The sequence below is a fragment of the Zeugodacus cucurbitae genome, chromosome 5 (genome assembly GCF_028554725.1).
Source record: "Zeugodacus cucurbitae isolate PBARC_wt_2022May chromosome 5, idZeuCucr1.2, whole genome shotgun sequence".
Taxonomy (NCBI): domain Eukaryota; kingdom Metazoa; phylum Arthropoda; class Insecta; order Diptera; family Tephritidae; genus Zeugodacus; species Zeugodacus cucurbitae.
Window position 1 is genome coordinate 35,058,948 of NC_071670.1, and position 27,057 is coordinate 35,086,004.

At 32.5% G+C, this 27,057-nt stretch overlaps 2 protein-coding genes across 2 annotated transcripts in view; one reads left to right on the forward strand and one right to left on the reverse strand.

Moving 5' to 3' along the window:
* Positions 1 to 5,965: 5,965 nt before the first annotated feature.
* LOC128922142 (uncharacterized) lies at positions 5,966 to 25,999 on the reverse strand. Its single transcript, XM_054231767.1, has 4 exons — positions 25,682 to 25,999; positions 25,502 to 25,623; positions 25,269 to 25,391; positions 5,966 to 6,088 (listed from the first exon to the last, which is right to left on the reverse strand). The coding sequence occupies exons 1-4, from the start codon at positions 25,851 to 25,853 to the stop codon at positions 5,966 to 5,968; spliced, it is 540 nt and encodes a 179-aa protein (XP_054087742.1). The 5' UTR covers positions 25,854 to 25,999.
* LOC105216426 (uncharacterized) overlaps positions 6,232 to 27,057 on the forward strand; it is a 118,281-nt gene continuing 97,455 nt past the window's right edge. The window contains exons 1-2 of the mRNA XM_054232622.1: positions 6,232 to 6,422; positions 20,031 to 20,357. The gene's annotated coding sequence lies outside the window, so the exon portion shown is untranslated. The remainder of the gene's footprint in view (positions 6,423 to 20,030; positions 20,358 to 27,057) is intronic.

Sequence of the window (27,057 nt, forward strand, 5' to 3'; positions counted from 1 at the left end):
AAATAAAATAAAAATAATTTTGGCCGATGGGCGGAACAGTGGAGCTATGAATTTGGAAAAAGTTAGCACACATTCGCATGCTGTAGCTATACAGCAAATTAAATAATTTCGACCACTCTTGTACCAGAGTTCAGTAATGTAAACTCTTAACAGTCGACTTCTCACTTTGTATACATAAAAATAAAATTCTCCCATTATTCTGCTAAATAACAGCGCTGTTAAATAAAACTGATGGTTTCTTTCTAAAATTAATACCATTTTATTTTCAAATTTCTATGCGAGGTGTGGTGAATCACAATATGCATTAACGCACGTTTATTTTTCCACTTTAAGTTTTAAGCTGTCCTCTGCCATTGCAAAGCTTATAAGCTCTATTCAGCTTAAACCTTGCAAGCTCGTATTTGAGTTGAATCTAAAGCTCTAATTGAGTTACGGATGGTGTGCTTTGTGAGAGCGCCACTCACTCAAGTTATTTTTAGATAAATATATACAAATAGAATAGTGTACATATAGATTCCAGTATGTATATGAAAAGTACATACCTTTTTATCTATGAATATATATATTTGAGAGCTTTGTCTTGCAGCTGTACACACATATCTGTGGTAAGTATATGCGAAATGCTTCGGCTTTGCTTTTATATTTTCTGTATACGTAAATAAAAGTCGTAGCTACAACAACTTGTTGGTTCTATATATTCCAGAAGGACAACAAACATACAATTTAAAATGAATTGAGTTTAAAATACATTTGCGTGCATGGAGGAACTCAGTGAATGGCAAGCTACACAAGTTTTTTCTGCAATTATTTTGTAGGATTCAACCAGATATCGTATTAAGATATAACTATTTGGATTGTTTATTATTTTTATAATCATTATTGGGGACAACGAATAACATTTGTCCGCAGGATTCCATTGTTCAAAGTTGTTGTAAATTTTGGTAAACATTTTCCAAACAGTTTTAGTGAATGCTGCTGAGGTGACATCCCTTTGCTATGAACGACGGAGTTTGGTTTAAATAGAACAGACAAGAGCCGAGGATGTACAAATGTTTTTGGGAACAACCACCGCCTAAGCGATTTCAGTCTGTCATTTCTTTAAAAATAATGTGTAGAATATAAGCCATTCCACATAGTTTTTTATAGTTTCAACTGTCGGGTACATACGGTGGAACTTCCATAACTCGAACTTCCATAATTCGAACTTCTATAACTCGAAGATCTCTATAACTCGAACACTTGAATTGGCTTTCATACAAATTTCCTTCCATAAATCGAATTTTTTGGTCAGGCTATAACACAAAATTTAAAATTTTACTATCAAGGCAGAGTTTTAAAAGAGTCCATCTATATCGTACGTATTTTTATTACGAATTAAATAAATAAAACAGAATAAATCTATATTTTACAGCTTTTTGAAAATTTATATGTTTCAATGAAAATTCCATAACTCGTGGTCTCTCTAACTCGAAGTTTTTTTTGTGCATTATGGTGATTCGAAGTTCCACTGTATTTAAATCACCAATCACTTGCCCTTCTATAATTGCTGAAATCCAAATGAAGCGATTAGAATGAATTTGAGTTCTAGCCTTAAAGCCTTTTCACACAGCCAAATTAATTGATCAATTAAAATTTTAATTGAGAAACCAATTTTTGCCATTAATATCGATAATCGATCAGCTGCTATACATTTTTGTTTTTGCTTTTCATATGATTTTGATTGGCAAGTTTCAACAGCTGATTGCTATTTTATCAAAATCCTCAACCTCAACCATCGAGTAGTATTACCTACAATTACGTTCTTTGTCGCAGAGTTGTATTTTATTTTCAACTCTAGTAAGAATTAATGTAGAAAAATGAGATTTTTATTTTGTATGGTAAATCGATCTAAATCAGCGCTTTAATCGAGCAAAGGACGGTTAATTGATCAATTAATTCCTGTGCGAAAAGGCTATTATTCAATTATAGGTTACTCAAGTAAGGTAAATGTACCCTATGTTAGGTTATATTTACCTTAAATTAATTCTTTATGTCTAGGGAGTGGTTTCCATTATCACTATGTCAAATTTAATGACGGTCATATTGACAACCTCTTCAACATAATTATTCTCTTCTTATAGCATTTTATGTTAGTTACTAATATTCGTATTCACTTGCAATTCTAGTGACAAAAAGAGAGTATAATATCATTAGATGTCATCTGATTTTTTTTCTAAACTGACAGATTGACTATCCAACTGTCAAAATTGTGTGTTTTGTAGTTCCAACTCTGATGAAAATGTGTTTAGTAAGACTATTTTGATTTCCTACTGACTTTATATACACGAATAGTGTACAAGGGTACCATAGAACTTAGTGTCCTTAGATGTAAGAATTTGGAAATGGTTCCAATGACTATACGTATTTGGAAATAATAATAAAAAATTTCTTACATTATTTTACAAATGAGGTGAGATAAAAACAAATGTCATTGAGCTTCATGTGGTTGATTGGACAGTTGAAAGAGGAGGTCGAAATAATAGCTTACAGCTAATGAACGCACTAAAGGCAACATTCGACTACAAGTGAGACCAACAAAGAACTCGAATCTGTTGAGATTCTTTTATCTGCTCGATTTCTGTTGGGAGCCTCGCAAGTCATCGCTATTTAAAAATTGGAGAGGCACAGGTAATGCTGGGTTTAGGGGATATCAATTTTCTATATACTCGTATGTAGATATATCAAATTTGACTTATTTAACCAGCTTTCATCAGCTAGCCTTCTACTATGAATTTATTTCAAGGTCTTCCTTGCAACTGAATTGTGGATATGTGCTCCACACAATAATTATTTGCACACCTGTGTCAGACCATAAATATATATACCTACATATTTACATTTAAAGTCCCCCCCCCCCACCAAGCCATGTCAATAACAGCAAATCTCTTTGGAGTGCTTATTTGATTTCCACAATTATTAAACGTACTAATACGTTTATCGGCGAACTCAAAACGAAAATGAAATCAAAATGAATTTCAAACGAAAAATCACTTATGCTGCAGCATAGTATGACGGATCGAATGTTTATCGCTTGGCGAAAGTTTAAAATAAAAATGGAAAATTTTCAACAAACACAAATTTACGAGTATGTCAAACAAAAGTGTGCATATGAAGGATTATGGCGGGCGAAATGCGACTGTGGGAGGGGCGGGGGAGTGGTGATTGCGACATTGAAGAACGTTCACCAAATGTAAATAAATAAAATACAGGCACACACATTTACTGTTATATACTATACGTATAGTATATAAATTTTATATAGTGAAAGAAAAGCAAGTGACAAAAACTCTACAAGCGGTTGAGGAGGGCACACACAGAGTTGCTATCGAGCGAGTGAAACAGCAAGTGTCCTTTGAAAAGGCATTGAAAAATTACAAAAACAATTATAATAACAGCATCAGAAAAGAGAGGAGAGGCTGTGAGCTGTTGAGAGATTTATAAGGAAAATTGAAAAAAATATTTATGTATTTCTGTTAATGCATGGGGTAATTTTAGCGGGGTAGCTGGTGTTGTTAACACTTCATTAATTTCGTCGAAGCTTGTGACTGACTTAAGGGTAATAGATCGAAGGTTCGAATCTAATTGTGAAACTAAACTATATAATAACAGACAAGTAAGGTTAAAAGGGACTCTCGAGAGAGTTACTAGACTATTTAAATTGATATTTTTTCCATAAAAATTTTCTTTAAAAGTTAGTTCTCAAATTTTTTCATCAATAAATAAACATCTTTCGAAATTTTCGGAAAAACTTATTTTCAAAATTATTTCAAATATTTTAAGAGCAGAGAACACCATTTTTTGTTGTTTAATAACATAATTCCAAATTCGCTGTTAAAATGTAATGTAAAATATTTCTGTTAACCACATTACGAGGGGAAAGTGTATTTTTGTCGCGCTGTTAACAAAACAGAGAGGAGCATACTGTTTACAGGAGCTAGAGAAAACTTCTAACACTATTTATATCAAAAGCGCTCTCCTTGGAGAGCGTAAACATTACAGACAAACAGGATGTTCCTCTATGGGCATGAAGGTCTGTATTACAAGTGTGAAACATATCTGCGCTTATGTTATTATCAAGGACTTTGAACAGTGCTAACTAACAATGGGAATACACAATGTCGTCAATGACAGCTGTTGGCATTGTCAGCATTCCAATTGTGTGTGAGTGTGAGTGTTTGATTGTAAGTGTGTGCGCGAACGCCTGTTGATAAAGGTACTGCTATTCGCACTCAATGCTATTGTAGTATGTTCTTATTTATGTATCTACTATGTACAGGGGTGGCTATTTAAACTTTATTAGGGCAACCTTAAGTTGGTTGCGTCGTATGTATTAAATTCAATAATGAGCGGAAATTAGTATGGAAGATATTTCAGAATTAAATTTTTTTATAAATATTGAAAATAGCTTATTATTTTATTTTTATTAATATTATGACTATGATATGGTTGGTTTGTGATAAGGTTAGAGCGTTACATAAACTGTAGATGTATTTGTAATAATTAAATTTTGAAAAAGGTGGCAACTCTTCGAAAAAATTTATTTATTTATATTTTATGATTTGGAGATTTTTCAAATAACAATATTGTTTTATTGAATTATATAAATAAAGCTAGAATTAATTATTGAAATAAGTGGCAACCCTTCAAAATACAAATATCATAAATATCAATATAATTTTCTTTGCTCCACTGTAAATTTTCTTAAAGTTCTTCAGTTTAATATCCATATATTTTATCAACTTCATATAATATTACAATTAAACAAGTAAGGAAGGGCTAAGTTCGGGTGTAACCGAACATTTTATACTCTCGCAATTTATTTATTTAACTTTATTTTTTATATTATATAATACACAATTTGACCCACATATTCGTCATATATATTGTATAAAGTCCATTGAAAGTTGGAGACCATAATATTAGGTTAGAAGCACCGAGGTCCTCATGTTCCATATATGGGGCCTTGAAAACCTATGGTCCGATTTCGGCAATTTTTAGAATGGGGCTGCCACACTATAAACGTAGTATTTGTGCAAAGTTCTGCACCGATATCTTCACCAGTACTTACTTTATATATTGTGAAGTAAACGATTCAGATTGTCTTCAAAGTTCTGGTATATAGGAAGTAGGCGTGGTTGTGAAGCGATTTAGCCTATTTTCACAACATTTAATTGGGATGTAAGGAAACTATTACAAACCAAGTTTCATTAAAATCGGTCGAGCAGTTCCTGAGATATGGTTTTTGACCCATAAGTGGGCGACGCCAAGCCCATTTTCCATTTTGTAAAAAAATCTGAGTGTTTCTGACGTTTTTCGTTAATGAGTTAACCCAATTTTAGTAATTTTCAACCTAACGTTTGTATGGGAGGTGGGCGTGGTTATGATCCGATTTCTTTCATTTTTGGACTGTATTAGGAAGGGGCTAAATAAAACGACTGCAGAAAGTTTGGTTTATATAAACGCTTTCAATATTTAATACTATGTATATTCAAGTATTTTTAAATAAAAAACAAAAATTTAAAACATTTTTTTTATTGAAAGGAATTTTGATATAAAACTTTCTAAATTCTTTAAATCATTCAAAATAAGTAGTAAGTTCAACGAAAGTTCCATACAAAATTCAAACAATAAACAACAAACAACTTTCCTGTCGGGCAAAATTTTACATTCACTGACTTTGAAATCCTTACTAACCTTTATTTCACCTGTGTTCGATTTTCTGCTAACGTTGCTCTGCACAAATGTTAGCCGACAAAAGTCACTTGAACTGTGCGACCATGGTCTGAGAGCATAATTATCTCACAGGATTTACACACCTACCTACCACAACACCGTCTACAGCGTAACAAGAGGCTTCTGTTATGTACAATTTAATAACAGCGCGACAAAACTTGCTAACATTATAGCGGCTTTTACGCTCAGCGCTTCATTTGCTGCTGTTAAGGACAATGTCACCACTTAGGCACACTGCTATGCTGGCATTGTTATCACGCGCTGGACCAGCGAGTGTACACAGACAAGCCAATTGTGATTGTCGTTGTTGACGCTCCTGTTATCACCAATTATGTACATACTGTTAGAAAGCAGTACTGGTGACAGTAGACAGGCAGTCGAAGTAATTCTCAATTCGAATTCATTCGCGTTCACGACGTCAAACGCTATCGTCATTGTAAACGGTCGGTGCAGACAAGCTGTAAGGTTACGAATATTTCAGAATTATCAGTTTTCAACTCAATTACAGTGATTTGGTATTGAGATAGTGTGCTAAAGCAACAATTGAAGAGTTTAAGTGTTGTTGTGACCACAAAGCTTATATGTGTTTTAACTTGTTCTCAGAGAGTGTTGTAAATTGAAACGGATTTAACGGTTAAGAATTTGAAAAGGTTGGTGCAAATCAATTATGGAGTGGGAAAATTAAAAAAGAGAACTTTATAATGATTAACTAAAAAATTGAGATTTTAATTGAATTAAAGAGTTGTGTTAGTGGTGTGTTGTCCATGAAATGCATTGCTTTCAAAAGTTCAAAACTCAACCAAATTATTTGAAATAAATTTCAAAATAAAACTAGTGGTTTTGAATAAATACTTGCAACAGTCTTGTGTGGAAATGAACAACAATATTTTTAAATTTATGCGTTCAAACAAATTTTAACTTTTGTTAATTTAAAAAGTGGATTTTCAAACTTTCAAATATTTCCAAATAAATAAAAAAAATTTCAGATTTTCTGGGGAACAATTGTGACAATGGTATTAAATATTCACCATAAAATTAACTAAATTAAAAAATAATGAATATTTTTTATCGACATTAAAAAAATTTTGAAAATTGTGGCATTTTAGATTGCAAAAATATAATAATAAAGCATTTTAATGATACCAATATTCAAAACAAAACATGTTAAAATACATTTAAAACAGCAAGAGAAGGAAGGGGATTGACTTATGAAGATACTTTTTTAGAACTTTTTTTCAGTTCTGACGGATTCGATTTTAGTATTTATCTATGTTTAAATATATATGTACATATCTATATAATTTTCAATATTCTTGATTGTTTAAACTATTACTCTCACTCTCCAAGTCAGAATGTATCTTTACATATTCAGATAAATTTTATTTTAAATTAATTGTTTTAAGAAAAGTTTTAAGAAAATTGTGAAAAATTATGCAATTTGTGCAAATTCATTTGACAAAATCATATCACAAACACGAGTTTTATGTGTTAATACTAATTAAGATTACTTCATGTTTACATTAAAGAGACCTTACTGTCTTCACTATACTCCTAAAGTAATTATAATATGCTTCCTTCAGCAGTTATTGCTTTCTGTTTCCATTATAACACATAATCCGAAATAAAAGGGAAATAATTTGTTATGTGTACATTGTGCAACAGGTCGTATGCGTAATATTATTAATTCGTATTGTATTCTCCAACTCAATGTCGTATAAGGTATGCTGAAATATGCGCAAACTGTTGGTAATTTATTGCTACAGTGTGTTCAATTTCATGCTACAGTCATTAAATTTATTATAATTAGAACATATCACCATGGCGTATGAGTAATATTGTTAATACAAACACCTACATACATTTGTAAGAAACACTGTGATGTGTATAATTTGAGTGCTACTTATTTATTCTAAAATTACATTCATTTGAATTTAAATAAAATTTTCAATAGAAAAATATAAATATGTATATAGTTTAATAGATGTGAAATAAATCAGAAGTCATGGCGTATGAGTAATTTTTTTTATTTAGAGGGCATATAAAAGCATTTAGCATCCTTTGAAAGGTTTTAATGATGATTTTTATTCTAAATTTTTTTGGATTAATTTTAAAAATGTCGATTTTTTATTTTATTAATCTTATTTTTTAATTTAAAATTATTTTTTAATACATTTTTGCTTTTTATTTGCTTATCTTAACAAATTTATAACTTATTAGTCCCAGAAAAGTTCAATAATTGCTAAAACTTTAACTTGAATGTTAATGAGTTAAAAAAAAATCCTTGTAAAAATGTCTTCTCTATCAAAAAAACTAGAAAGTGTGAAAAATCGTATAATTAAATTTAATGTTTTTTTTTGGATTTCATCCAATCTCAATACTTCGTCAGTAATTTGTACTAAAAATTCTTACTCTAGTACCACAAAAGGCGAAAAGGCAGCAGATGTATTTATTAGACTTCGAAGGGCAACAGTGCGTATGAGTAATATTATTTTCAGTTATTATATTTTTGTGTGCGACTACGTATATATATATTATATCATTTAATAGCACAAATATAATGAATTAAAATTATTTACTTATTCTAATAATATTATAGTTGAACCATCAATTACGACTGAATCGTTCTCAGCTTTGTCGCAAGCTTTTGAGGATCCAACATGTCGTATGAGTAATATTTGTTAAGGCAGTAGTCTGCTTTAGAAGCCGAAAAAAAGCGTTTTTTTAATAAATTTTTTTTGAAAGGGGAGGAAATGATTGCGGTAAATGGAATTTTAAGACGATAGTGTATACAGTTCACAGTTAAGGCTTAAAAAAAATATTTATTATTATAAAATATTGAAATTTTTTCAAAGTTGTAAGTATTTTTCTGGAGCGCCTGGTGTAAATCGGTGCCGGTGATGGAGGTCGTACGATGCATCTGAAACAGTTCAACCATTTTTTTTTTTTTTAATTTTTATAAGTTTCTTTTCTCTATGAACTAAAAAAATACCGAAGAAGTTATAAAATTCCAAATTTTTTCGAAGTTTGAAAAAAAAAATCACTTTTTTAAGAAAAAAAAATTGACTTTAAGTTGCAAAACAAGTAGTTTAAATAATATTTTGTCCAAATAAAAGATAGTAAGATAGTTCAAGAAGAAGACAATTTAATACTGAAGTTAGATCACTTTGGTTTTTTTTTCGATCGGTCATATATTCTTTTTGCTATCGCCGGCACCGTTTTCTAACACTTGTTAAAATGAAAACTCGAGAAAACGCGCTTTAAAGTTCTGCCTGAGTTCTGCTCGGCCACTAAAACTGCTCTAGCTTCGAAAATATGTCGAATTGGCCTATGGAATTTTAAAGACATATTCTTGGATAGTTTTTGAAGAGATTTAAAACAAAACAAAAAAATCGATTTTTTGAAGCATGTAAAGCAGACTACTGCCTTAAACTTACAGCAGCTTTGAATATTTATATTTTCAGTATTTATATTATTCTCCTTGGGTAATATATAGCTTTGAGAGGTATATTTGTCTGAAAAATTAACAAGTAAAAATATTGATTCATATTTATTATTTAATAAATTCAGTCATATTTAGATAGAAAATATTTAATAGTAAATTCTAAATATTTACATTTTCTTCAAAGTCATTTTACATTAAATAGAAAAAAAAAATTAATGCTATTCTATCAGCCGGTATAACCCGGTACTTCCCAGAACTTTTTACGTTTCAGAGTTTTCTGAAATGAAATCCACTTATGTATTTTGACCGCCTGAGCACGAAAATGAATTCTATTTTGCGATTCATTATATTCAATATATAAATTTTCTGGAAAATGCGAAAAACCAGCGTAGTTCATAGTTTTATAGTGAAATTTTCAAGTTATTTATGAAAATATAGGGATAAATTTTGCGTTACCATATGGTAATCGTGGGTTAATTTGGGTTAAATAAAGTGAGATGCTCCAATCCAATATATATTTACACTCTTAGAAACATACATGATATCCAAGTTCTATGTAGGTTCTGTAGTCAAATATACTATAATGTTTCAATAACTGTATTTCTGCGAAAATTGGGTGTGGCGAGTTCAGCTGAAAAATCAGTAACATTAGTCGCTACATGCAATCCACTTCCAGATACTATGTTTCGTTGCAGTAAATTAAACTTAAATTCAATAAAACATCGTTACGGATTGCATACCAATTACAGTTGTTATCAGGCAAAAAGGTTTGAAAGAATGTTATTTAATATATAAACTTCTCAGAAAAATAAGCAAAAACGCTTCTTTAATTGCTGTAAGTTAAAATTTGTGACGCCTAAAATTAACACATAGAAATTTACACACAATTTTTAAACTAAATTTAGATTTCTAATAAAGCCATTTCAATTTGAATAATTGTGTGATTTCGTCGAGGTTGAAAGTCAAACATTTACTGACATGCTGACATTACACACAAATTTGGCCAACACAATTAAGCGCCCTTTCAGCATGCACGCAATTTCCCTTTCCAACTCATTAGCAACGCAATTCATATTTTGTCGAATTAATGGAAGTTTTCTGCTTAAGCATCAAAATTTACAACTCAAGCGCACACACACGCACACATGTACGCACATACATATGCACTCATATACGAGTATGTGCCTGTGTACGTGCATTTGCATGCACAGGCTACCCACTTGCGTGCTATTAATTGTTGCAATCGGCATAAATTAACTGCGAGCACTCGTTTGCTGAGCGGAAATGCAGGTGGCTAGTGCGAAAAATTTTAATGTGTTCGTTGGTTTGGCAGAAGCACCAGCTCGTTTACTTATGCAGAATGTGTGAATGCTTTTCACATACATATGTGCCTTACCGGAAATTAGTTTTGAATATGAAGACATAAAAATAGCTTTGGTATATAAGTAACTTTTGAGTCCGCTCAGTAATTTTGCAACGTAATATTTAACAGCTGACTGTTGATAAGTGAGTACATAAGTATTTTTGGGTTTACTAAAATTCATTAAAATTATTATTTAATTCAATAAATAGTTTTATTTTGTATTTAAATATATGCATTCTCTGAAAATCTTTCTCAGCGCATTCCAATTATTAACGAATATTTTCAAACATTTTTCGATAAATCGATAAAAATTACCGATAATAATTTTTCGAGTTATCATTAATTCATCGAAAAAAAAAATGTTTTTATCAAAGTCCAAATTTTGTAAATTCAAAGAATATTAATTAAAAGAAAAATATTTCACTCATGGGCTAGAAAATAATATTTTTTACATTAATTAATTTCCTGATAAATCTAAGGCCATATGCATATATATATATATATATATTTGGCGTAGAAACCGCTTAAGCGATTATAGCCGAATCCACCAGAGCGCGCCACTCATTCCTCCTTTTTGCTTTTTGGTGCCAACTGGAAACACCAAGTGAAGCCAGGTCACTTTGCACTTGATCTTTCCACCGGAGTGGAAGTCGTCCAACATGACCTAGCCAGCGTAGCCGCTGTCTTTTTATTCGCTGAACTATGGCAATATCGTCGTAAAAATCGTACAGCTCATCGTTCCATCGTCTGCGGTATTCGCCGTTGCCAATGTTCAGAGGACCATAAATCTTACGCAAAACCTTTCTCTCGAAAACCCCAAGAGTCGTCTCATCGGATGTTGTCATCGTCCACGTTTCGGCGCCATACGTCAGGACGGGAATAATGAGCGACTTGTAGAGTTTGATTTTTGTTCGTCATGAGAGGACTTTACTTTGCAATTGCCTACTCAGTCCAAAATAACACCTGTTGGCAAGAGTGATTCTGCGTTGGATTTCAAGGCTGACATTGTTGGTGTTGTTAACGCTGGTTCCCAAGTAGACGAAACTATCTGCTACTTCAAAGGTATGACTGTCAACAGTGACGTGGGAGCCAAGACGTGAGTGCGCTGACTGTTTGTTTGATGACAGGAGATATTTCGTCTTGTCCTCATTCACCACCAGACCCATACGCTTCGCTTCTTTATCTAGTCTGGATAAAGCAGAACAAACGGCGCGGTTGTTACTACCGATGATATCAATATCATAGTATCCAGTAATAGATTTAAGAAGTCGCACGATAGTGAGTCACCCTGTCTGAAACCTCGTCTGGTATGCTCTGGACATCCGTTACCAGATTACCTCCTCGGTCCCTACATGATAATGCTCCGGTCTTGAAACCTTCTGTAAATCGCCTGATCTTTTCATAAAATTTTCGAGCATTACCCATGTCGGCCAGCTTTTCAAGCTTTTCATACTCACGCATTTCGGTCTCTTTCTTTTTACGTCTGCAAATGCGTCTCGCTTCCCTCTTCAGTTCTCGATATCTGTCCCACCCCGAACGTGTTGTGGTCTTTCGCAACGTTGCGAGGTAGGCAGTCTGTTTTCTCTCCCCTGGCCATATGCATACTTTTTTTTTAAATTGAAAGCTTTAGGTATAAACTTTTTTAAAAATTACGTCCAAAAATAGTTTTTTGCAAATTTCTCTAAAACTACAGTAGAACTTCCATAACTCGAACTTATTTAACTTGAAGTTCTCCATAACTCGAACTCTCGAAAAACCAATAAGAGTCAAATATCATACAAATTATCTTCCGTAACTCGGAACTTTCTCCAACTCGAAGTTGTTTTGTGGATTATGGTGATTCGTGTTAGGGAAGTTCAACTGTATATATCGAGAACGATTAATCAATTATCTGCGAATTTGTGGTATTATAATTAAATTTCAGAACATAACAATACAATCGAGTAAGTAGGAAGAAGAATTTCAATTTTTTTTTTTTAAATTCGACCTAACCTAAAAAAAAATTATTTAATTTGATATAATTTTAATTTCTATTCTAAAATTATATAATATTTATAGTAATTTATATTTATGGAAGTTCGTGTGAGTCAAGAAATGTGTTTTCGAATGCGTACTTCAAGCTTAAAACCAGTTTTTTCTTAAATTTATTTCAAAAATATGTTTTTCCAATCGTAATAAATTTCTTAAAAAAAAAATTATTTCAATCACAATCAATTTGTGCGCTTAATTTGACGAAAAAATTAACAAAACTAGAACTATAAACAGTTCAATCAGCTCAACACAATTTTGTGTAGTTTTCTTCAGGGTCACCGCTGCAGCTACGGCACATCACTCATACGCCACGTACGCCTGTTTGTGTTCGCAAGTGCGTGGCTAATTGGATTTGCTGCTGATGTCGATTATGACATCCACTCTAATATGTATGTTTGTTTGGTATTGTTGCAGCTGTCATTATCGTCACAATACTGCTGCTGGGTAATATAGTGTGCGTGGCAGTTGCACCGAACAATTTCCCACAGATACCGCTCTGTTGTGGCGCTTGCACGTTTTTTATGCGATTGCTTTTGATATACGCACTGCATTATTGGCACGTGTTTATGTTGTTGGTATATAGTGCATTTCGGTTTCAATATTGAATTTCTGATTGAATTTAACTTTAAATTTATTTTTAAAAGCTTTCAAATGCCACACATACGAGCGTTGCAATTGACAGTATGTAGCTTGTTGGCAGTTTTTTAGTTTTTTGTGTGCCTTTGCTTAAATTTTTTATTAATATTTTTAAATATTTTCAGTTCGCTTAAATTCCATGTTTATGTGTACTTAATGTGCGCCTCTTAGGCACTAATCAACTCAACGCTTTTGTTTCAGTTTGAGTGCGTCACTCGAGGGTTGTTTTTGTTATTTTTTTTTTACAAAAATGAGCATTTACTCGTACAAGCGGAACTTTCTTCATTTGCCTCATGAACAAAGGCGTGTAATTGGAAGGCAGCAGCGCGTGAAATATTTCGAGGTTTTTTCATAACTTAATTTCGCTGAATAAACACTGTATATATGTGTACCAATGTATAATATATTACTCATACTCGCCTATTAGCATAGCTCATTAAGATTTTCTTGAAGATTCGCGGTAAATCACTTATCTTTTTGCTACATTCGTGGAAATTTTATATATTTTTTCGCATTTTCTGTGTTCAAAATTATTTTCCAACACATTTCTAATATTTTTTTTTATATTATATATATATATATGTAGTATTGTATATTGAGTATATATCAACCATCAACCACATTGTTATTGTTGCGCCTTGGGATTAATATAATGAAAGTTATCCATTCAATCTAAGCAAATGCGGTCAATTATATCCTTATCCATCCACTTCACTGCTCAATAGAAGTGAGTGAATTCAGTAACAAAATTCTTTTATATATACATATATTTGTTGTTATTTGGGCAACCACACACTTGTTGTGCCCGGAAATGGCTACTCACTCATTTCAACTGCTTAAATCATTCATTAATTTTATTTTTTTGGGCCGTGCTCTGCTCCGCCTTCGGGCGTAAAATGCTCAAATGACTGCGGCGCACAACCGCAACATGAATAAAAGAAACGCGGAGAACCACACGAACTCAATTGAAACAGAAAAAAGTGTAAACAAGCTTTTTATAGTATATATATGTATATACTTATATATATATATATTTATGTATGTATGTGCAGTAATATAATGTATGTGATTATATATTTTTTTTCTGACTTTTGGCGAGACGATGACGAATGAATTCACTCATGAACAATGCCAACTTGATTAGGGTTCGCAGCATACCTCCACTGTGTCCATTGAAATATACGAATTCATATTTTATTTTCAATTATGGTCCTTGATGTTGGCATTCTAAAATCAAGTTTATTTTTAAGAAATTTCAATGCCATAATACTGTTATTATATTTATTTAATATGAGTTAATAAAATATTTAAGAATTCATGCGCATAACAAATATAACGGTTTTGATTTGAAATTTGGTTATGTTGACATTGGTATGAGTTTTATGGGTCGTCCATAAAAGGGCGTATATAAATTGGATTGGATAATTTGTGTGTCTCTATATTGAAAGCCTTGGTTTTAGTCTTCTAATCGAATTTTAAAAGGACTTTACGATGTTCTTCACTCTGGCCTTCAGACCGTCGTTTTTTTCTCAATTTTTGTATCGTCTTGTCACAGATATCAACTCCATAGACCTCCTTAATACTTTGAAAAGATAGTGACCTTGCTAAGCCTTGCCATTGTCGGAGGCGACGACCTTTGGTGTACTAAAAATATATTGTTTTTTTCATGAAGAACATGAATTCGAAGGATATTTTGACAATACTGTTACTGGTGTGTGTACCTTCTCACAGTTTCTTAAAAACAGGTTACCATCGAAATGTTAATTTATGATAACATTAACTATTGATAAAGATATCAAATTGATGCCACATCCATGAAATATAATTTTATTAATTTTTCATATATTCATGAATAGTTTAGTCCTTTTCTGTTTTATCAAATTTTTTTATCAAAAAAGTGAGGACTTTCGAGAAGATAAAGAAAATTACTTTTACTTTTTTTTTACTTTTTTTTTATTTTATTTTCTTTTCATTTCATTTCATTTCTTTTCATTTCTTTTCTTTTCATTTCATTTCTTTTCATTTCTTTTCTTTTCTTTTCTTTTCTTTTCTTTTCTTTTCTTTTCTTTTCTTTTCTTTTCTTTTCTTTTCTTTTCTTTTCTTTTCTTTTCTTTTCTTTTCTTTTCTTTTCTTTTCTTTTCTTTTCTTTTCTTTTCTTTTCTTTTCTTTTCTTTTCTTTTCTTTTCTTTTCTTTTCTTTTCTTTTCTTTTCTTTTCTTTTCTTTTCTTTTCTTTTCTTTTCTTTTCTTTTCATTCCGTTTCTTTCCTTTCCTTTCCTTTCCTTTCCTTTCCTTTCCTTTCCTTTCCTTTCCTTTCCTTTCCTTTCTTTTCCTTTCCTTTCCTTTCCTCCCCATCATCACCGTAATTTCTCATAATTGCTGACATAGTTAATTAAGTTTCACGTAAGTTAATGACACTTATGTTATACGCAGTTAAGTTCAATAAAATTTTAAGCACTCGCTTTTAGCATAAGTTAAATTAGACACTGTTTAATTAATTCTTATCATGAAAATAAGCTTTTATTAGAACACTCTTGTTATGCAATATTCCTCATAGCACCGGAATTCAAGTGTGTTGAACAAATTTGATTGCAACAGCACGCGAACGAGCTGTTATAGCTCATTTCTTTCCTCCCCAGCTGTTGCTTCCGTGCCGGCTTCCATGCTTCTTAACACCTGTCACTGTCAGTTAAATTAATTGAAATGAATTCAAGTCAAAGACTGATTTATTAAGTAGACATGCATAGTAAATCGTACTCATCTGAACTCACTTAGGCGAACATGAATACGCACACCTACATAAATACTTATATGTGGAATTAAATGCCTCAATATATGCATAACAACATAGACAACATGGACACTTAATTAGTGACAACAAAGGTAACGAACAATGAATAAATAATTTGAGTGCGTATGAAAATATGAAGAGGTTTTGGTAATTGATGTCACCAATCTAAGCTTGCTTTTCAGTAGCAAATAGGTTGAGAAGATCTCATGGTGTTGCACATTTTAATCTTCGTCAATCACAAGATTTTAATGAAACAATAATTGTCAACAGGCTTGCAATTAACTGAGAGTATTTGAAGTGATCTAGAGTGACTTTGAGTTACCTTTTGTTGATGCACTTATGCGTATATACATATATATATATATATATATATATATATATATTTGGCGTAGGAACCGCTTTAAGCGATTATAGCCGAATCCACCAGAGCGCGCCACTCGTTTCTCCTTTTTGCTTTCTGGCGCCAACTGGAAACACCAAGTGAAGCCAGGTCACTTTAAACTTGATACTTCCATCGGAGTGCATCGTCCTCTTCCGCTGCTTCTTCCAGCGGGTACTGCATCGAACACTTTCAAGGCTTGAGTGTTTTCATCCATCCATACAACATGACCTAGCCAGCGTAGCCGCTGTCTTTTTATTCGTTGAACTATGTCAATGTCGTCATATAAATCGTACAGCTCATCGTTCCATCGTCTGCGGTATTCGCCGTTGCCAATGTTTAAGGAACCATAAATCTTCCGCAAAACATTTCTCTCGAAAACTCCTAGTGCCTAGATGAGGGACTTGTAGAGTTTAGTTTTTGTTCGTCGAGAGAGGACTTTACTTTTCAATTGCCTACTCAGTCCAAAGTAGCACCTGTTGGCAAGAGTGATTCCGCGTTGCATTTCGAGGCTGACATTGTTGGTGTTGTTAATGCTGGTTCCCAAGTAGACGAAACTATCTACGACTTTAAAGTTATAAAAGATTGTACCTTCTCTATTTAGCTCTGCAGCTCGCATTATTTTTTGCAGCAGTCGATTGAAAAAGTCGCACGATAGAGAGTCACCCTGTCTGAAACCTCGTTTGGTGTAGAACGGCTCGGAGAGGTCATTCCCGATCTGACGGAGGTTTTGGTGTTGCTCAACGGTGTTTTTTTGGTGTTTACATAGCCGCATTAGTTTTGAGGGGATACCAAACTCAGACATCGCGGCATAGAGGCAGCTCCTTTTCGTGCTGTCGAAGGCAGCTTTAAAATCGATGAAAGGTGGAGAGTGTCGATTCTTCTTTCTCGGGTCTTTTCCAAGATTTGGTGCATGATGAATATCTGGTCCATGGTGGATTTTCCAGGTCTAAAGCCACACTGATAAGGCCCAATCAGTTCGTAGACGGTGGGCTTTAGTCTTTCACACAATACGCTCGACAGGACTTTGTACGAAATGTTGAGGAGGCTTATCCCACGGTAATTGGCGCAGATTGTGGGTTTTTCAGTTTTATGGATTGGGCAGAGCACACTGAGATTCCTATTATATTATAAACTAAACATACTTACATCTTAAGCATCACCCTGTATTATCTTTCGGTCAAACTTTTGTGATGATTTGAGGAGGCGCAAAGGAAAACAATCAGAGGAGATTAAAGTAAATCAAAATTGTTGGCTTGAAAAACATATGTGTACGCACACATACTATGTACTTATACGAGTATATTGTATGTACACTCAGAAACACGAATGAATAAGAGAATATAGCGCTATGTTACATACATATGTTAGAAATAATTTTTCTAACAAATTCCTTGGCATTTCGCTTTCACTAACTTTTGCCATAAAAGCAATAAAATACAAATGTGTGTCGGGGACTTTAGCGCACAGACATATTTATGTTGGTCATATGAATATATACATACACAAGTATTTAAGGACAGATTATTGTATAATCAAGCACATCTATTTAGCACGTGCCGATGGAATGTAAGGGACGCATATACATGAGTATTTACATATGGGCATCCAAGCTTGGCCGCACGTGTGTGAAAACATGAGCTATATCATTTAAACTGCTTTCTACGCCATCTTTAAAGATGCATTTTGTCTTATAGAGCATCATGGATTCAAGGTTGATTTAAATGACTGTAAACACGTCTGGTAAAAGACAGTATTCTCCTAGAAAATTTAGGTAATGCTTATTGCCGTCACAACAACACTTATGTCGTTTTATTTCTGATACTTATTATTGAGAGGTGCTCCATTTTGATACTTTCATCAGCCTCGTAAGCCTCGGAGCTGGACAACTTCAAGTATTCCGTTAATAAATTAATTTGGGAAACACTTTCTTAAATTTAATAATTTCTCATTTGTTTAATCTGAGATCGGATCTAGGTTTCTGTTGATGTTTGCCTGGCAAGAGTAAAAACCCTCTACGAATTTTTAAACATTTTTCTTCTTTAAAAACAATATTAGTCTTAATGAGTCCTGGGGGATCTTACAGAGGCCTCATAAATCCTTCATTATATGGGCCTCTGCGATGTTATTCAGAATTGTTATTTACTCTAATTTTTGAAATCCCTTATGTTCCGTTTGCTTTTTTCTATGAAAATTTTCGAAAACTCACTGAAAATTTAGAAAATCAAGTCTCCACTATTATACTTCAAGCCGTAACACAAGAGGCACATAAAATCTCATAGAATAACAGAAAATAATTGAAAACAATAGCTATAAAATGAATAAACACCTATGGAGATGTATGTGTTTGATAAATAAAAGTGTATTTACTCAATTTACGAGTGCATGGAAAGCTGTTAAAAAGTTTAACGCCTTGTACAATTTCATTTCAGTTCGTTTTACATACATACCGTGTACACATATATTGTAGGAATGAGAATTGTTGATATAAATTTACTGCATACGCAATAAAGCAACAAATAAAGCTGTACACCTCATTAAAATGTGATCAAATTTGTGCTCAAATGTGTTACTATAGTTCCTTCTAGTCTTTATGGAGTTGGTGCTACATAACAGAACTTGACATTTACTGGGAGTAGTAGAGTGACTTAGTAGACGATCTTAGTTGGTATATAAAAAGTGCTAAACTAATGTGTGTATTAAATGAATCACTTTTGGTTGGGTTTACTATACCGGCCAGTAATTTCACATTTTCGGGAGTGGTCTCCAATTCCAGTTCTCTTGAGTCTCGCTGTTTTATTAAGTTTAGAGCATGACAGATATGACCCCTTAACAAGCTTAACTCTTGACAGCGAGTCCCTATCTAGTATTTGCTTTGTATTAAATTACTATTTTCTCGTATAAAGTTGATATACTTTATATTTATATTGAATCTTACCAAAGTTTCTATCAAACAGAATTTGCGCTCTCTCTCTTGCTTTAAATGTAATTTTATTCATCAGATTATATTGGCAAAACGGTACAAAATTCTATCGATGCATTTCGATAACACTGTTCTCTGACATAGTTCTCTCGAATTATAATTCCAAATAGTTTATTTGTTGGGAAGCGCTGGTTTATATTGGTTAATATCGCGATTTCACTTTACCTCCAGGCATAAATCACCCTTTACATATCTACTATATCATACTAATAAGCTGAAACGAATTTGTTCTCATTATTGAGTAAATCCTACATATCTTAAATGCCCAATTCCTTCATCAAATGCCTAAAGAATAAGTGTCATAGATATAAATTTATTTTTATACGTATCAACCCTTCGCGACAGTTTAATAATAAAATTATTTTCACGCACATTTCACCAAAAAGTCTTTTAAGACCCCATTCAGAGATTTCATTATTCTTGTTTCCTTTATTCGTCATTATACATTATTTCCGTTTGTACGAAATTGCCTACAAAAATATTGGTTTATGTTGTTATATAGACATATAACACCTTTTAAGTGCTGACTTCGTATATTTAATACTCTTACGACGCAACGCATACCGCATACCCTCAGCGCGCTTCGTGATTCTCATCATTTATAACAATCCCTATTTTTATTTCACTTTATTTAGCCGCGAAAACTCAAAGTCGCATTTGGTACACGGCAATAACATTAATCAAACGCTCATAAAAATAGCTTTTATGATACCAGAAAAAAGTTTCCAAAGTGGCAAAAGAAAATAGAACAAAAGCAAAATTATAAGTGTAATAGCTCAGAAACAACAACTGTAATAACAAAAACAAAAACACGTAAAAAAGCAAAAAAAAAAATCGACAAAATAACGCAAGGATTCCTTCTACCCCCACCTACATCATCGCATACATACATGTACTTGTATGTGTAGACATCAATATTGGATGTATCGAGGAGCATCAGAGCACCAGCGCAGGAACAGCAGGTATGTCGATTGTGTTGGCAGCGATATATGAGCATGTAGATATTGTCATATTCGTGTGTTTATATTGCGAAATCTGAGAGTATTGAAAGCATTTGCAATTATTTTCGATTTAAGAATGCATAGAACTGAAAAGTGATATATCATTTACGTGCATATGCTTGTGTTTATGGAGGGGTATATGACCGTAAAGCATATGAAAATTGTATTTATGGACGTAAATATTGTATTAAGCAAACAAGTAGTCCTGCTCCTGTTTGATGTATTGACAAGGGGGTATCAATAATATTTAAAACGCGATTTTAATATGGTCCAGCAAATTTAATTCGTTTAGCAAAGTTATTATATTTTTTACAAATTTGAATGGGTATCTGACATAAAAAATTCTTAAAGGTTCTTAAAATTTATGTTATTTCCTATAGAATTAGATACAATTTTTGAAAAATACCAATTAATATATAACAAATTGGTGTAAAAATTTGGCGTTTTTTGGCATAAAAATTGTCGATTTCTAATACTGGATTGACAAGTTATTGTATAGTAAATACTATATTCAAGAATACTCACTTTCAATTTATCGACTAATTTCTCTTTGAGATATGGAATATCCAACGGGATTAGAAAGAGAACATGTTTGGCTCTGGTATGAACTAGAATTATTAATTTCGCACAAAAATTAACAAAATTGGGGACTTCTGAACTTCTGATTGGATAAATTTTGAGTAACCTCATGCGCCAGTCGTTTCGAGTCACTGTTTCGAGAAAAACGCGTTTAAAGTTTTAAGAAACAAATTCTTGGGTACCTAGTTTCGTTCAATTTTCAATCGGCTAAATCTTCAAGAGGTTTTGAAATTTTCACTTGAAATTTTAAAGTAACATTCTTGAATAGTTATAGGCTCGATTTAAATTAAAATAAATCGATTTTTTGAAATCGAGAATGGGGGGGTCCCCCCCCTTTAATTCAGCGAAAACGTTTTAGTGCGATCAAGTGTGTTTATATGTCAAATCTCAAAATAGTGGAAGAAAAATCGAAGCCTTAAAAAAGTATTTGCCAACATTGTTTTGAAAGATTTAAATTTTTTAATTGTGCTGAGAAAATCATAGATTTGAAAATTACTAAAAACTTTTTAATCGATTAATTTCGCTCACTAACTGAGAAGTGTTTTTAGTTTCATATCAACATTTTAATATACAGTAAAAGCTCTTTATTCGCGGGGTATATGTTCCATAAATATGCCGCGAATACAGAAACCGCAAATACGGGATTATAGCCGAATCCACCAGAGCGCGCCACTCATTCCTCCTTTTTGCTTTTTGGCGCCAACTGGAAACACCAAGTGAAGCCAGGTCACTTTGCACTTGGTCTTTCCACCGGAGTGAAGGTCGTCCTTTTCCGCGGCTTCCTCCAGCGGGTACTGCATCGAATATTTTCAGAGCTGGCGTGTTTTCTTCCATCCGTACACCATGACCTAGCCAGCGTAGCCGCTGTCTTTTTATTCGCTGAACTATGTCAATGTCGTCGTATAAATTGTACAGCTCATCGTTCCATCGTCTGCGGTATTCGCCGTTGCCAATGTTTAGAGGACCATAAATCTTGCGCAAAACCTTTCTCTCGAAAACCCCAAGAGTCGTCTCATCGGATGTTGTCATCGTCCACGCTTCAGCGCCATACATCAGGACGGGAATAATGAGCGACTTATAGAATTTGATTTTGGTTCGTCGAGAGAGGACTTTACTTTTCAATTGCCTACTCAGTCCAAAGTAGCACCTGTTGGCAAGAGTGATTCTGCGTTGGATTTCAAGGCTGACATTGTTGGTGTTGTTAATGCTGGTTCCCAGATAAACGAAATTATCTACAACTTCAAAGTTTTGACTGTCAACAGTGACGTGGGAGCCAAGACGCGAGTGCGCTGACTGTTTGTTTGATGACAGGAGATATTTCGTCTTGTCCTCATTCACCGCCAGACCCATACGCTTCGCTTCTTTATCTAGTCTGGAAAACGCAGAACAAACGGCGCGGTTGTTGCTTCCGATGATATCAATGACATCGGCATACGCCAGGAGCTGTACACAAAAAAAATTAATTGATTGAAGTTTTTGAACATTTCAACTAATTATCTTAAGGCTTAGGCAATGGTTTGAAGAATTTTGTAATTTTTTCTTGCTTAGCAGCTTTCAATAGCTCCTTCAATTCAGACTGATACACAGCAGTCGCATTAGCAATTTGTCTCTTAAAAATTAGACTTCGTTCCATTGACAGATCACTGTTCATAAAGAAATCGCAGAGCTCATTTGCTATTCTTAAACCTTCACTAAGATTTTTCAAATTGAATGTCACGTTTCCAGTGCTTGTTGTGTTCAGTTTTATGTGAGCCCCTTCTATATGAAAATATTGCCAAAAGTTCAAAAATATTGCGAAAATAGTGGAATATTTAACATTTTCTTGTAATAAGATCTATTTTACTTTTTTATTAGTCCATTTGACAAGAATATTGGGTTGGATACCTATTGGAATAATTTTATTATGTATGTATGTGCTTATTAGATCCGCGAATAAAAAAAAAATTTAGTCGCGATTATAGAAATTGGGTCTCATTTTTTTAATCCGCGAATAGTGAAAACGCGAATAAGGAGTTTTTTCTGTACTATAAACAAACCGCAAATCCCTAAATTAAAATTATTTATAGGACTCGGTTAGAGGTTTCTTTTAAGCTAGGCATTCTTAGGTTTAGAATAACATTATAAGAATTACAAAACCATAGTCTAGAGTGGGTACAACTTATGCTAATATTAGATACTTAAATAATTCAAATTCTATTTTCTGGTATGAGTTGGAGTTTTAATATACTTTGGTAGTGTATGTGTGTTTATAAAAACATGAAATTTTATTTTAATATGACTGCGAAGTTTACAAAAAATTTCCCGCCCGGACCGAGCAAACATTTTTCCGTTGATTGATGTATGTACATACATATAATATACATATATCTTTGTAATACATACTAATTTTGAATATATTTTTGCGGTGAGCAGGTGTACGAGTACGCTGATATTTAAATATTATTTTATACAAACATTAGGGTGGTGTTAGGATGTGTTAAGAAAACACTTACATAAGGTTTGTTATACAGCAAATTATTGCCGAGTACTCTACAATGACAGTATAACTATATATATATTTTTATAAGGACTCTAAATAACATTTATTTCCTTTAATATTTTGATATATTAAAAATCGTTAGTTAATTTTTTTAAGGTTCACCCTACTGTACATATACATACATATATATGAATCTCCGTTCTATTGATAGTATTTGTGGTTGCGCAAGTTTTTGTCTATGTTGGTTAACCATCAAGCGCCTATTGATATACCGGCGAGCGTATGTATATACGTATGAATGCATACATGTATGTAAATTAGTGAATATGAGTATGTGCCTGCTCAGCTATACCGCTAGGTACATAAACTCTATGTGCTCATGAACGGACACAAATTTGAATTTATTATTAAGCGCATATAATGAAAAATCAATATTGTTTATTTTCGAAATATGTATTTATGTATGTAAGAGCGAACACATAAATGTATATACATATAACTCTATGTATATATACATATGTATCTAGTAGTGTAAGTGTATACTGATGGCTCGTTAGTACCCACAACAAGGTTAGCAATGAAAACACTGAGAGACAAGCTGCTGATGAGGGGAGCGCCTTTAGCAGCCACCAACTTTGTCTATATAACTATACAGTTAAACACATACACACATATAGACAAAGAAAACATACTTGCATACATACGTGGTATTCGCGGTGAATGTGTCCAAGTGTGTGTTTGTAAAAGGGGTCACAGCAGCCATGAAGGAGCAGCAATATTTCTCATAAAATATTTACAAATATTGGTGCTGGCGAGTGTTTGTTGGCGCTATAGTTTGTTTTTGTTTCTTATTTTCGTTTAGCATATTATGACGACAATAACCATAATGATAATGATCGTTGGTAATAGCCAGTGGCTACAAGCATGTTAATAATAGCCACTTGTCTGTCATACAGCTGCTGCCTGGCCGTCAGGTGCCTGCTCAAATTGGCGCACAAATTAATGCTCAGCTTTGTTGCTGTCGCTTGCATAAATGCGGTGCGGTTACATTTGTTAATTTTATTTCAAGTTTTGTGGTAATAGCAAGTTTTGCGGTTGCTATTATTTGCTTGTGGTTCTCCAGCATCAGACAAAACAATTGACTATTGTACACATTAAAACGTAATAAATATTGATATTTCTTTTATCGTAATGTAATGGCCATTTAATAGAGGTAAATACTTGAGATAAATACACTCAGAAAAGAAACACTTTAAAGTCACTTTAAATCCAGTACAAGGAACTGTAAAATTAAAAATTTTTATGTATGAAAACCAGCCGTATTGAAAAATATTTAATCTTAAAGTTAACACTTTAAAATGTAAATTATTAATGTTAGCACTTTGAATATTAAAGTGAAAACTTTACATTTTAATATGCGCTTTCTCGAATACAATATAAACACTTTTGATTTTAAAGTTCACACTTTTAACCCAATTTAAAAATGTTTGTATTTAAATTAAAAGTTAACACATTCAACCTCAAATTAAAAGCTTTAGCTTTTATTTTGAGTGTGAACACTTTCAAATGAAATTTAAAAGCTTTCACTATAAACGTTAAAGAAAACACACTATTTTAATTGTTTTTAATTCACATTTTTTTTATTCAAACATATTTAAATTTAAATTTATTTTATATCTATGAAATAACTTATTTATATCTCATTTATAATTCATTAAATAAAATAATTTAATTTAAAATTAAAAAATAAACCATCATATGCAATGAAATTTATCATAAAATTTAATACAAAACCTTTTACTGTATATTCTTACCTGTGATCCAAATGCGTTTCTTATTGAATTATTTGAAGAACAAGGTGAATCTTTGTGACGGTTTTTGTCTAGCCAACCAACAACTTTTGAAGTCTGGCTCAACGTTTCGTCTTCTATTCCAAACTGAAAAAATAAGTTTGCTAAATTATAAACGTAGTAATATTCAAATGGTAATTGTATCTATGTACGTGCTTAACGTCGCAAATAAGCTGCAAAATTAATATTATATTTACCTTTGACTTGCGCCAGAAAAACAACTTTTCTCTAAACTCTGCTCGAAGACCTATATTTTTTACTGCTTCCGCAATGTCTTCTTTCGACAAATATTTTAAGCTTCGAAAAGTTATTCCAGCATCTAAGGAACATTAATAAAAATGCATAAGTGTTAATATTGGCGAAGAATTTTTACTTACTTTTTAGGCCAAGAAAAAGTGTTTCCAGATCAAACTCCTTTAGCAGATTAAGGAGATCCGTATCTTCCTCAACACACGTGTACGTTAAATCACCCTGCTCATTAATTTGGATATCGTTGCCAAACATTCGCAGCAAGTCGTTTTCCGGTATAATTTTACCCTGACTGGGCATTCTTGTATCTTGTTTACACTTCTAAATTCTTAAATGTCAAAGTGAACACGTTTAAATAGAAAGTGCCACTTTGATTTATAAAATGAACACTTTAAATGTAAACGTTAACACTTTTCTGCAAATTGATCACTTTACATTTTAAATTTAACACTTTCAAAATAAACGTTATAATTTTATTTTTAAACTTTTAAAAATTTTAATTCAAATGGATTCACTTTTAATACAATTTTAAAAGTGATTACATTATAAATAATAAATTTTACTTTAAAATATAAAGTTTGTCATTATAAAATAAAGTTAACATTTTTAAATTTAAGAATTTTACGTTAAAAACAAAAATGTTAACTTTTAAATTAAAAGTAAGCAATTAAAAAACTTAGAATTAGCACTTTCACAAAATATTTTTTTTTGTGTTCCCCATAAAGAACCTATAGACTGAGACACTTTAAATAAAATTTAAAAGTGTTCACATTTAATTTTAAAGCGCACTTTTTTTCTCAGTGTACAGCCAATATATAGTATATATGTATGTATATACTTATATACATCTATCTCTAGTCATTGTTTTGGCTTCTGCCAACTCATACCGATTTCAATCAAGTGAAATATAGACTATAAGTTCAGGTGTAAGCTCATAGAATAAATAATTAAAGATTCTTCAGGTTGAAAGCCATTAAAAATTTACTTGATTGTTAGTTTGATTGTAAAATTGGAACTCTCGCAACTCGCAAGGAATACGCAACCCTTAGCGCTCGTAACCCAGTCCAAGAGCTATTAATATTTTTTTATATAAAAAACTAATTGTAATTGTGCTAAAGATACACATTTAATGAAGGATTTCCCAAAGTTTTAGCAAAAAATATTAAAAAATCTGATATTGTTACGTAATTTCCGACGAGCTCTCGGGAAAAAGGTTCATACGCAATGACACAGCATGATTGTCTAAAGTAAAATTAGCAATAAGAAACGTTTAAAAATTTACTGATATTAACGGTAAAAAACTTTTTTCAGAGACACAGAGGGCCTCATGTTCCTTACCTGGGTGCTTGAGATGTTATAGTCCGAATTGAATGAATTTTGATGAGCGATGCCACACCTCCAATTTAATATTGGTTTATATGGTTGGATATATGTATTGTACAGTGAACGAATCATATTGAATTAAAATTGTGTTATATGTGAAGTAGGCTTGAATTACCTAAGG